At 50.2% G+C, this 11,961-nt stretch overlaps 3 protein-coding genes across 3 annotated transcripts; 2 read left to right on the forward strand and 1 right to left on the reverse strand.

The window, feature by feature from the left end:
* Window positions 1-309: 309 nt before the first annotated feature.
* LOC129595929 (uncharacterized) lies at window positions 310-5,184 on the forward strand. The gene is made up of 5 exons (XM_055493062.1): window positions 310-1,185; window positions 1,998-2,402; window positions 2,567-3,076; window positions 3,446-3,933; window positions 3,989-5,184. Exons 1-5 carry the CDS (start codon window positions 1,159-1,161, stop codon window positions 4,827-4,829), a joined length of 2,271 nt encoding a protein of 756 aa, XP_055349037.1. The 5' UTR covers window positions 310-1,158; the 3' UTR covers window positions 4,830-5,184.
* A 57-nt stretch (window positions 5,185-5,241) lies between these two features.
* LOC129595936 (uncharacterized) lies at window positions 5,242-10,911 on the reverse strand. The gene is made up of 3 exons (XM_055493070.1): window positions 10,433-10,911; window positions 10,160-10,318; window positions 5,242-5,923 (listed from the first exon to the last, which is right to left on the reverse strand). Exons 1-3 carry the CDS (start codon window positions 10,491-10,493, stop codon window positions 5,649-5,651), a joined length of 495 nt encoding a protein of 164 aa, XP_055349045.1. The 5' UTR covers window positions 10,494-10,911; the 3' UTR covers window positions 5,242-5,648.
* LOC129595930 (uncharacterized) lies at window positions 6,310-9,120 on the forward strand. The gene is made up of 3 exons (XM_055493063.1): window positions 6,310-6,820; window positions 7,232-7,658; window positions 7,997-9,120. Exons 1-3 carry the CDS (start codon window positions 6,316-6,318, stop codon window positions 8,859-8,861), a joined length of 1,797 nt encoding a protein of 598 aa, XP_055349038.1. The 5' UTR covers window positions 6,310-6,315; the 3' UTR covers window positions 8,862-9,120.
* Window positions 10,912-11,961: the final 1,050 nt, after the last annotated feature.

Genomic DNA, 11,961 nt, shown 5'->3' on the forward strand with positions numbered 1-11,961 from the left:
ATGAATTCAACCGGCAAGTATAGAACCGCAGCAACGAATTCCATACGGTTGTGTATATTATAATTATTATTGTTGTTGTAATGTGATGTGATGTACAATGAGTGCGAGCTGCGTGCCGACCGGAAGCCAGCTGTTGACGGAATTGACGCTGCGCGGCCGTGAATCAACTGTATGTAATATCTGCTGCGTGATCGATGCGTGGAATTTCCCTGGCAGCGCGGGCTGGCACCGAGCAGCTGTTGCTTATAAAGCTGAACGCAGCCAAAATTGTTACTAAATAATTATTATTTATTTCCATTTCAAATGCTAGAATATTGTATAAAGTGTACTGTAGTCAGAAATATAAGGACTGTATTAAATAATGCAGAAACACAAGTTTCATTAAAATTATACGCATGCTCGTACGGTATTGCGTACTGTTTATGTTTATAGAAGCGTACGACGTACGTGCAGTCGTACCGTGCGTACTCGCATGCGTGCCGGTGAGCGATGACGTAACGTGGAATTTCACCACAGCTGTTGACTGTGTGCAGTGTGCTGTCTGCGGGCGCAACAGGGCAACCGAATGCGCTGCGGTGTGGGGAAAAGTGCCGATTCAGGATGCGCCAGTGCTGCGCAGATGATACACAGCGTCGAGTCTACGCATTTCTCACAATTTATTGCCGGAATTCTTTCGCAGCGATTGCTTCATTTGCATGTTTGCGTAGAGGTGTTGTGAGGTGTACACAGTGTGCAGATTAGCAGCGTTAACAACAAGTATTGACTGTGAGTGTTGTTGTTATTGGCGTCGCGTCGTTACTCGTTATCATCGCCCAAGGGAGCCATTGTGCAATCCGTAATCGCCTGCAATACGCGAACCAGCCAGTCACCATCGTATCGGGATTCATTTCGCCGACGCTGTTCACTGTTGGGTGCCGCGCCGCGGCCTGCTTCTCCCTCTTCTTCGCACCTTCGAAATACTGTAATCAACACACTTTATCGCCCAGCCTAATTTCAGCCCGGATCGGACTTTGCAGCGAGGTCGACGCTCCTGCACTTCACTGATCACTTGGCGTCCTTTTCGAAAGGCCTTCCACACTGCGAATCCACTCGGACCCGGTGAAGTCGGTCTCGGATCTCCCTCTTTATCTGCAACAGTTTCTTGTACCAAAGGATAAGATGCCACTGGAAAGAAGCGCAAAAGCGGTAAGCATCGCTAATCGTCCTCATCCATTATTAATGCCCATTTTTTGCATTTATTTGATTTAAATTTCTTTTTAAATTACTGTAATTTATTCTCGTAATTACTTTTTACATTATCACTACCGTCTTTTTTTATAATAATTAGTGTTTTTAAAATTTATAACTATTAAAAAGTAATAGTCATTTAATTTTAAAAATTTTATTACTAATTATAAATTCTACGATGCGGGTGTTTAATTTGTTACCGCTGCAAGAAATGAGTTGATAGTTAGTGAAATTCCGCTGATTGTGAGATTTGTAGTGCAAGGTTTCGGACAATATCTACCGTAAAGGGTAAAATTTAATTATAATTATTTCACGGGCGCGATTTCCTCAGCTGTTGGACGATGCTCCATTTTTTCGTTCAGTGAAATCCAAATAACAATAATTGTTTATACAGTATACTGAGTCCCTGGATGCGCTGCTGACGATTGTCTGGAGGGGTTTTCCTCCGGCAATAAAGCTATCTGTATTCTATGCTGTAATTGGTGTGCTGACAATGAGATTGTAATTATTTTGTTGCCGTTGGAAAATGTCTATTTAATACCGATAATTGCGTAGGTTTGTTTCTGCGTTACTACAGCAGTAGCATATTTATTAATTAGTATTAAAGTTTAATTAAATAATGCTGCGGTTTTGGCGGGCAGACAACTGTATGTGCCGGTCGTAGGCGTTTCCTCTTGCCTGTGATATACTCGTATCTGTACCCTTTAGTATGGTGTCCGTCCATCGGTCAGTACAGTGAATTAACTCCTGTACAATGTTGAATTGGACAGGTGGGCAGTCTGCTGAACCAGAGCCTGATCATCGTGTCCAACCGGCTGCCGGTGTCGGTGAAGAAGGGCGACGACGGCCGGATGGAGGTGTTCCCCTCGGTGGGCGGCCTGGCCACGGGGCTGTCCTCTTACACGAAGAACGCCGACAACAAGTGGATCGGCTGGCCCGGCATCCCCAGCAACGACCTGACCGAGGACGAGAAGCGCTTCATCAGCGAGGAGCTGCGCCAGCACAACTGCTACCCGGTCTTCTTGACGCAGGACCAACTCAACGACTTCTACAACGGCTACAGCAACAGCATCCTCTGGCCGCTCTTCCACGACCTCCCCGTCACCGAGGCCGCGATTCGCGAGCGGGACCGCTTCTGGAACGCCTACCAGCAGGTCAACCGTCTCTTCCTCGAGGTCAGTGCCTCCACGCTGCTTTCTTGATTTCATTTAAATTTATTTAATTTGTTTTTGATTTTTATTACTGTACAGTGATTTAATTGCCATTTAAATTTAATTATTGTATTTAATTTATTTTGATTATTTCCGTTTAATTGCTATTTAATTTAATTTCCTTGCAGGTGATCCTGGCATTGTCGGGTCCGGAGGACGCGGTGTGGATCCACGACTACCAGTTGATGACCCTCCCGGATATGCTGCGCCAAGCGCGGCAACTGGTGAACATCGGCTTCTTCCTGCACATCCCCTTCCCGGCGGCGCAGAACTTTGCCGACCACCTCAAGTGGGGCGCCGACCTGGTGGCCGGGCTGCTGGGCGCCGATCTAGTGGGCTTCCACGTGCACTCCTACATGGACAACTTCATGGCGGCCGTGGAGTCCTACGGCATGGGCACCATTGACAAGGACAACGCGCGCATCACGCTGCCCGACCGCATCGTGCAGGTGGCCGAGTTCCCCATCGGCATCGACTACAAGCGCTACATGCGCGCCTCCAAGGACCCCGCCGTGCTGCAGGAACTGGCGCGCCTCAAGGAGATGTTCCCCACGCAAAAGGTCATCCTCACCGTCGACCGCCTGGACCCCTCCAAGGGCCTCGTCGAGCGCGCGGCCGCTTATCAAACACTGCTGCAGGTAACCAGTTGAACAATTCGCATTTTTTACATTTCATTTGTACTATTTTAAAATCATTTTTTAATTTCAAAACTTTGATGATTTGATATTTTTCTGATAAATTTAATAGTTTTTCAGCTTAATTTTTTACATTATTAAAATGGTAATATTTATAATACCGCTTAATTTATTTTAAAGGTTAATTGTTTTTCTTTTAGCTGGGGTAATACTTTTTTACTGTCGTTTATTTGTTACAGTATTTTCTGTGTTTGTTTTATTTTGGTGATTATTTTTGGTTTTTTTTTGTATTTAATTACTCCACTATTTGCAGATTCCATTTAATGCATTTTGTCGCGTTGAGACAGTTTTACAATGAAATTTATGTTGCAGGAATATCCTAATTTCCACGGGAAAGTGACGCTGATGATGCTGGTCGTGCCGTCGCGCACGGAGATCGAGGCGTACAAGAATCTGAAGAGCCGGCTGGAGGAGCTGGTGGAGGACATCAACAAGACGTTCGGGAACGAGTCGTGGACGCCAGTGGTGTACATGTACAAGTCGTTGCCCTTCGAGCGCTTGAACGCTTTATACCAGTTAGCGGACGTGGCGTTCATTGCGCCGTGGCGCGACGGCATGAACCTCGTGGCCAAGGAGTACCTGGCCAGCAAGCCCAACAAGGACGGCGTACTGGTGCTCAGCAAGACCGCCGGCGCCGCCGAGGAGCTGACCGACGCCGTCATCGTCGACCCGGCGCGTCCGGAGACGCTGGTCAGCGGCCTGGTCAGGGCGCTGAAGATGCCGGCCGAGGAGTTCCGGCGCCGGGCGGGGAGCATGCAGCAGCAGATCCAGAACGCCGACATCCACAACTGGGCCAACAGGTACGACCTTTAATTATCTTTTTAAAAAATTCTAATTGTTTATATGTCAATACAGTTTCATTAACGCCCTGCACTCGACGGCGGACAACCAGGAGGGCGGCGCACACACCCTGGGCCTGACCGGTCGGCAGGCCGCCAAGCTGAACCGGCGCTTCGGAGCGGCCAGCTCGCAGCTGGTCCTCCTCGACTACGACTGCGTGATCGCGCCGCTGACCCCCGCCGGGATGGAGGGCCTCCCCGCCGAGCTGCACGAGATCCTGAAGGAGCTCTCCGTCCAGGCCGACATCGTCATCGTCAGTGGCCAGACGCAGAGCCTCCTGGAGGAGAAACTGGGCGGCTTCGACAACATCACGTTGGTGGCGGAGCACGGGCTGTTCGAGCGCCTGCCCGGGGAGAAGAGCTGGAAGTCGTACCGCGGCACGGACTGGCAGGCGAAGGTGCTGGAGCACCTGGAGAAGTTCACGGAGAAGGTGCAGGGCGCGGAGCTGGAGAAGAAGGACTGCTCGCTGGTCTGGCACTACGACAAGGCCTCCTCGTACGACGCGCAGAACGCCGTGCTGGAGCTGAAGCGCGTGATCGGGCCGCTGGCCGGCGTGTGGAAGCTGGACGTCCTGCAAGGGAGCATGTTCCTGGAGGTGCGTCCCAAGGGGCGCAGCAAGGGCTCCACCGCCAAGGAGATGGCCGCGCGCAACCAGTACGACTTCGTGCTGGTGGTGGGCGACGACAGCGACGACTGCAGTTTGTTCGTCGACGGCGACTGGCCCGAGGAGGCCGTCACCGTCAAGGTCGGGCCGGGGCGCACCGGTGCGCGACTGCGCGTCTTCCGCCCCGAGGAGGTGCTGGGCCTGCTGCGCTCCTTCAAGGCCTCAGGCAGCGTGCTGGCCGTGTCCGCCTAGTCCGGAGAAGCGGAATGCGAGTGGAGAAATGAGCCTCATGACAGACTGGTCCACGCCTTATTCGCCGTCTGCGCTGCAAGTCTTTTGCAACTACTCAACGACACTGGACACACACGTCTTGCTCTTGTCAATCTCCATGCCATGTAACGGTATTTCGCCGGTTGTTTATTTATTTGCCTTATATAACCATTAATATCTCTTTATTTATGATGGATTTTTGCTCTTTCATTATTGCGCTGTGAGTATTAATTGCCGATTGACTTCACGAATTAATTTATTGACTTGAAGTTAGTATTGTAACGCTACGACTGCAGTCATGTTAATATTAATTCTGGAAGAAGCATTTCATAGCCATCTCTGGTTCTGCGTTTAGCAATTACTTACCATCAGAATAACTGAGAACTGTACTGCACCATTTTAGCGCAATTTATTCAGAACAGAGGAACATCTACATGCATGAAACATTCACTTCCCTAAATTTTGACTTTTTGAGCGCACATTACAAATGTACAATGTGAGAAAATCTTCACCGAGCCAGCTTCTGTACTTTAAAGACTGCTGCTGGAGTATTGCCAATTTGACAAAACGATCCAGGCTTCGGCGGTCGACACTCAACAGGCAGAAAACAATAAAATGAAAATATTAACCACGTATAATATACTTATGACGCTAATGTACTTCTGTAATTACATAGTGGCATAAAATTTCTCGGCGCTTCCGGTCCGGTCACGCATCTTTCTCACATCAACACAACCACACCTTAGCATACAGTGTTACACTTCCGGTAGTGTCCTTGTGAGGACCACTTCCGGTGGCGGTTCAGGCGAACAGCCGGGAGACGGCGAGGAGGAGGAGCGTGGAGCCGGTCAGAGCCGCGGGGGCGGTGGCGCCGGAGGAGATGTAGCGGCCGTCGGGGAGGAAGATGCGGTCGTGGGAGTTGCAGAGGTTGGTGTTGCAGGAGCAGCGGATCTGCATCTTGTGCCCGTCCACGACGGAGTTGCAGTCCTGCCGCGGGCTGGCGTTCAGGCTGCCCACGGGCCGCCCGGCCGGGTCCGTCAGGCGGGCGCAGTACCGGCTGTACACCACGACCATTCCTGCAGCAGCAACAAGTTAAAAGGGATCATTTAGCTTCGAAAACTGACTTTGAATTATACTCGTATTTTATACGCTGCAAAAACGTTGAATAAATTGCTAAAGCAGCAGAAACTAGAAGGCCCAACAGGTGTACATAGAAAGATTACGGCTACCGCCCGCGAAAAGCATCACCTGTCTGAACCATTCAGTTCGATTCAGCTCACAGTTGATCGTGGCTTTGTAAGTTTGCAGCCTTTGCTGCGATTTCAGATTTCATTTTGTTTCAAACGTTTGAAACAGGGAACTTTTCTTTTTGAAAGTAGTTTTCTCAGCTGGTTTTCTCCCTTCTCTAAGTCCTATTAGATTGTTTATTTTTTTTAATTCTAAGGTAGGGTTTTTTGATTAGTTAGCCATGCAGGCTGAAGTGGAAACGACTGCAGCTGCCAGCACGGCATTCCGCTGCGTCGTTCTTGCCAACGCAGCGACGGAGAGCCTGCAGCAGCTCGTGCAGGATTTCCAGCTGGCTCATCCCGGACTGGCTCGCGCCGCTCTCCGCGACGCCCCCTACGACGCGCCCATCACGCAGCAGTTCGCGGTGCTGCAGGTTGTGGCCGTGCAGGGCTGCACGATTCAGGGCAGCAGCAAGCAGCGGCAGTGGAAGATGGACGCGGTGGAGCTGCAGCCCGCGGGCGGGCGCTGGCGCGGCCCCTACAGCCTGCTGCTGGAGGAGTTCCAGGCCGACCTGCACGCGCAGATGCCGCCGGAGCTGCAGATGCGACGAACGGCCTTCGAGGCGCCCCAACTGGCCCCGGTCATCGTGCTGACGGGCTTCGTCAAGGAGAAGAGCGCCTGGTTCCCCACCGAGGACAAGCCCACGCTGCGCTGTGCCGCCGCCAATAATCCGCAGGTTTTTGTTGGTCAGTTGTTGCTCGATTAATTACTAAACTGCACTTTCTTTTGCAGTAGTTATTCTCTTGATAACTGTTGTCCGTTGCGATCACCATTTATTAGAATTTATCAGAAAATATTAAAATTTAAAACGCAGTCATTTTTGAGTTATGACTGCGTTGTAAATTTATCTGGACAAAGATCATAAATATTTAAAATAAACCGGAAATTAAAACAGTCATAAACGAAGATGAATAATAATCATTTGTTTGAAAATACAAAAAAAATTAACAAGAGAGTGATAACTAACAACATATAATTTAAGTTATTTTAAGATAAAAATTAATAATTTAATAATTGTAACCTAAGAATTAGCAATTGGTTGTAAAGGAAGGTCAGGATTGTTGGTTATTTTAAACCTGTTTTGTTTCGTTATGCAGCGACCTTTCCGCGACCTCCCAGTCAGCCTGCGGCGTCCGTCCTCCCCACCGCCGCCCCGGCCGACGACCCGCGGGGCCGGCCGGACCCTCTGTACGCCCTCCCCGGGACCCCCTACCGCCCCCTGTCGCAGCTGCCCGTGGGCGGTCCCTACGCCCTGGCGGCCGTGCTGCGCTACGCCTACGCGCCCAAGCTGGCCAACAGTCGGCGGGGCCGGCCCGAGTGGATGCAGAGCCTGGGCCTGGTGGACCCCAGTCTCGACGTGGCCGGCGACGCCAAGTTCAAGCTGACGCTCTTCTCCACGCAGCCGCAGTACCTGCTGCCCGAGGGGGCCGCTGCCGGCGACTGCCTGGTCATCCGGGATCTCTTCGTCAAACGGCCCTACCATCTGGAAAAGCCAACGGGAGTCGGGTATGCCGATAGAGTGAGGTCAGTGTACCAGGAAAAGATCAGAAAATGCTCCAGCAAAATGAAACTACATAATAATAAACTGATTGCATCATAGTAATAGATGTTATTTGATAACAAATTAAATTAATAGTATAAAATAAGAAAATGAAATTTTTAGAAAAAGTTTGTCTTCAACCATGTGATAGACCAGAAGCGTATCTGTAGATATGACAAGGTAGTTGCTAAGAAGATAGGAAACAGGAAAGATGGAGAAAGCACGAGAATCCGGGAACCATAATATTATATCACAGTGATCAGTGCGGCTTCTGAGCTTGGTCAATACGTGGATGTTTTTGTTTGATTGAATTGGAATGCAGATTTGCCTACGTGTCAGCTGCCTCCGCGGACATGGCGCCGACCATCGCCCGGAATCCGTCGACATACCTGCTGCAAGAAGCGGACGGGAAGATCATCAGCGATCTGCGCGTCTGGTACCAGAGCGTGGCCGACGTCATTGCGGCACTGGAGAAGAGACCTTCCAAACAAGAGACCGGCGCAGGCAACGGGGACAGTGAAACCGGCCAAACTGCCACGGTTCCCAGCCAGCGAATCGCAGCTGGTGTCGGGGAGGATAAGTCGTCATCTGGCATCACTGGCGAGGGAGATGGTCAGCGCCCTAGCGAGGCGGTCGCTGCCGGCGTTGCACCCGTGGAAGAGCGCGCGAAGCCGGAAACAGTTGTGCAGCCGCAAGCAGCGGAAGCGGGGAAAGCGCCGAAAAGCCTTCAGTCAGGGAAAACTGGCCGGGGCAAGAAACGAGTGCGATGGCAGGATGAGGAGGCGGAAGGGGCGCGCCCTGTGGAAAGTGCGTCGACCGACACGGAAACTGCTCCGGCTGCAGCGCCGGACGCGGTCGGAAGGGCGGCGATGGGGGAGGCGGAAGGGGTGTGCTCCACCGCAACAGCAGCGAGCAGTGCGTCCAACAACGATAACGACGGGGGTCCAGCGGAAGCGCCCGGCACGAGCGTTTGTATGGACATGTGGAGTGAACGGGGCGTCTTCGTGGAGCGCAACCGCGACGGCAGCGAGCGCTTCCGCGGCTCCGTGCTGGAGCTGGTCGAGCAGCCGCCGCCCGAGCCCGAGCAGGCCGCCTTCAACGACTTTGTCATCGGCCTGCGCAGTCGCCCCCGCAACGCGCCCATCGACTTCCGCAACGGCGATCTGCAGGCCTGTGTCACGCAGTGATCTCGCCACTCGTCTTCCTTCGCAGCCTTTTTTATCTCCTTTTTCTTGCCTTTAATCCGTTGACTCATTTCCCTTTATGTTTTCTTGATAATACTGTTGAATTAATTAATGGGCAATTCAAATGGGAATGTTGTTGACGCTGACAAATTAGTCGATTGCCAGTGCCGGTAAAATCAGGGAAAAATACATTTCCAGTGTGTGTGACCGACTCACGACGGTGCCGCCTCCTGAAGATAGCTGAGTTCAATAAATTATTAGTCTGACCTTCTTGACTGTTAGATTCGTACTTCTTTTCTGACGCAAGATACCGTAAAAATCGAAAGAAAAAGGCAAGATTTTCGTCTGATGCACAGTGTACTCTGTATCTGTTAATTAAAGAAAGACTCGATTTAACGCACGCGACGAGAGCCGAATTAGCCGATACACTACAATCCCCTACTGTAGCTACGAGTTCTGGTATAATGGGAATCATAGGTTAGTGCAGATTTTCGGTCACACTAACGACAACAAATTCAAAATTATTTAGTTGTCTGGTTAACTTATATTATAACGTGGAAATTGTGTTAGGAATTTACAGACTATCTTAATGGTATTTAACTATTTAAAATGGTATTTAACTATTTCAATTTCCAAGCGGAATGAGCAGCCCCGTATATTATTTATATATGCCGATCTGACAGTCGTAGTCTCGTAGACTCGTAGCGTCGTTGGCAAGCTGCAGTCTGCAGACACAGCCACACAGGTTATGTAAGTGAATATAACCAGCTGCCGGCGGCAGAGACCGCCAGAAAGGCGGAGGTGAAGCCGCCGCCGTTCCTCGTCGTTAGTGGTTACATAATAATGATAATACATAATATTATTCTAGTCCCAACGTTCGGGAATATATGGCCGCTGGATATCTGTACATGCTTCTATGCCAGTACACGATCAGTGCCAATGTCCACTAATTAACAGAGAACTCGCTAGCTATAGTGTGGCCAACCCGTGGATCAATTTCCTTGCGAATTAACTGGAGCCCGGACCCGGCCGGTCCGGGCGAGCTAACTGTAACCGAGTAATTAAGTTCCCTTTGTCCTGTGGTACTGTAAAGTGTAAATGCATTAATTATCGATGGATCCCGCGGCGGCCACACCCAAGGAGCTGGCCAGCGTAGGCCGTAGCCTGAGCTATTTGGTGCTTCAGGCCCCGTGACCTTCTAGTTACTCTAACGGGCCAGTTAGTTGAATTGAATAAATTATACAGTAGTTAACTGTAGCGGGCATTAAATTTTAATCGAATTGAACACGAATATAGTTTACCGGTGGTGTAGGTGTTGGCGTTGATGTTGGTGACGCAGACGTCGTCGTGGCCGGGCGGACAGGGCTTGCGGGCCTGGTTGCCGACGTGCCGGCAGTCCTCGCCGGTTTGTGTGTTGTTGTAGCACTCGTAGCACTGCAGGCCCGTCGCGCCACGGGCACCTGCACAAAGTAAATACGAGTACAGTACTGCACTTTAATTTAAATAAAGGGCCCACACCAATGCGTTATAACGCCTTATCGTTAACGATCGATCTTGGGGTTGATTTAATTTACCGGTGAAGCCTTGGAGCGCCAGCAAGACCACCGCCAGACAACTGCAGATAATCAACTGCATCGTGCCGGAGATAATGCGAGGCTATAACAAGGTCCAAGTACAAATAAACAGCTAGCGATATCCTAGCGCTGACCAGCGACTTAATGAAGGGAGGCGCTACAGTGACCAGCCAAGGATGCACGTGCGGGGCAACAGTAGTACTTCCGCCCAGCTGATTCTTTGCTGATGTACCGCAACTGAAATTAATTACGAGCCACTCCGCCAAGCACAACTCTCGCCACTTAACCTGCACAAACTTTGCAAGTAGACGTTCTGATCCACCCCTCAGCTGTAGCTGAATGCGTACTCCTTTGGCTGTGTTTCTGTGGATGAAGCTGCAGTAGACAGTAACTGTACGATATAGATTATTATGCGTTTACGCCAGCGCCAGCCACGTACGTTCGCTCGGCTGGCCTTTCATTTTTTAATTTGCGGCCATGCAGATTGTGCGGCGGTGGACCGGAAGATTTCGCCCAGTTGCGTGTGCTTAAATAACTAGCATAATATTATATACAGTCATACACTATGCACAGTATATAACTGTTGTGCATCTTGTCGGCAAGATGGTTCGGGATGTTGTGCTGTAATTAGCGCTAACGTTGCAGCCAGCCATAGATCAGTACAGCTGATAGGCGGCTCCAGTGCAGAAAACGCAGTAATAACTTAACCGTTCTTGCGCCATATATGCATATGCACAAATACCACTTTCTTACGTCGCGTGCTGCATCATGTCTTGTGGTATCCCAGCGAAGAACTGTTGCAGGCGTGTGTAGCTGAATAAAACTAGTAGCGTACAAATGGCATATTGCCAGTATCAGTGCGTTCTGCATAATACAGATACATAATGCGATCCCGCGTTAGCGTTGGCCGCTGACAGGAGCAGCTTCGGCTTAATTGTGCAACTGTTGCGCTTCCTTCCGGTCCACTGCAGCTGTTTGCCATTACGTCACCGCTGCAGGCGGCCTGCCCGGCCCTGCATGACTCACGCGCACACCAAAAATACGCCCCACACTGCAGGGCAGCAAGCCGCATTCCCGCATGGAAAAGTAAAGGTCGTTACAGTGCATAATATATTACATAATTAAACCGGCGCTCAGTCAAGTTATTTTTACATTCGACGCATTGCAGCAGAATTTGCAGTACAGATTACGGAATGCCGGTTAAAAGCAGCATGATACGAGCTACAACACGGATGCTTCACCAAAATGAACATGCTGCGTTTCCGCAGCTAGTGCGGCCTGGCAGTCGGGATATAATTATTACTGTAGAGTGCGCCCATTTACTCTACATAGCTTGCGTATCGGCATATACAGTACGAGGCAAGCGACAACTCTTTCCCATCGCTTTAGAAAATCACCTCACTTTCCCTGCTGCATTTTTCCCGTATGCAGGCGCTCACGTGATACTTGATTTCAGCCGTTTCACGTCTAAACCGGTTTGCAGCTACAGTTGATTGCGCAACTGATAACGAGTACAGAGAAGAGCGCGG

Source organism: Paramacrobiotus metropolitanus, unplaced genomic scaffold (genome assembly GCF_019649055.1).
Source record: "Paramacrobiotus metropolitanus isolate TYO unplaced genomic scaffold, Prichtersi_v1.0 Parri_scaffold0000084, whole genome shotgun sequence".
In the NCBI taxonomy this organism is placed as follows: Eukaryota; Metazoa; Tardigrada; class Eutardigrada; order Parachela; family Macrobiotidae; genus Paramacrobiotus; species Paramacrobiotus metropolitanus.

Excerpts from the sequence above, each read along its gene's own strand:
- LOC129595929 (XM_055493062.1), top strand. The coding sequence starts at position 1,159 with ATGCCACTGGAAAGAAGCGCAAAAGCG. Across the intron at positions 1,186-1,997 it reads TGGAAAGAAGCGCAAAAGCG|GTGGGCAGTCTGCTGAACCA; the intron begins GTAAGCATCGCT and ends TGAATTGGACAG. Across the intron at positions 3,934-3,988 it reads ATCCACAACTGGGCCAACAG|TTTCATTAACGCCCTGCACT; the intron begins GTACGACCTTTA and ends ATGTCAATACAG.
- LOC129595930 (XM_055493063.1), top strand. The coding sequence starts at position 6,316 with ATGCAGGCTGAAGTGGAAACGACTGCAGCTGCCAGCACGGCATTCCGC. Across the intron at positions 6,821-7,231 it reads TAATCCGCAGGTTTTTGTTG|CGACCTTTCCGCGACCTCCC; the intron begins GTCAGTTGTTGC and ends TTCGTTATGCAG. Across the intron at positions 7,659-7,996 it reads GGGTATGCCGATAGAGTGAG|ATTTGCCTACGTGTCAGCTG; the intron begins GTCAGTGTACCA and ends ATTGGAATGCAG.
- LOC129595936 (XM_055493070.1), bottom strand. The coding sequence starts at position 10,493 with ATGCAGTTGATTATCTGCAGTTGTCTGGCGGTGGTCTTGCTGGCGCTC. Across the intron at positions 10,319-10,432 it reads GGCGCTCCAAGGCTTCACCG|GTGCCCGTGGCGCGACGGGC; the intron begins GTAAATTAAATC and ends TACTTTGTGCAG. Across the intron at positions 5,924-10,159 it reads CGCCAACACCTACACCACCG|GAATGGTCGTGGTGTACAGC; the intron begins GTAAACTATATT and ends TTGCTGCTGCAG.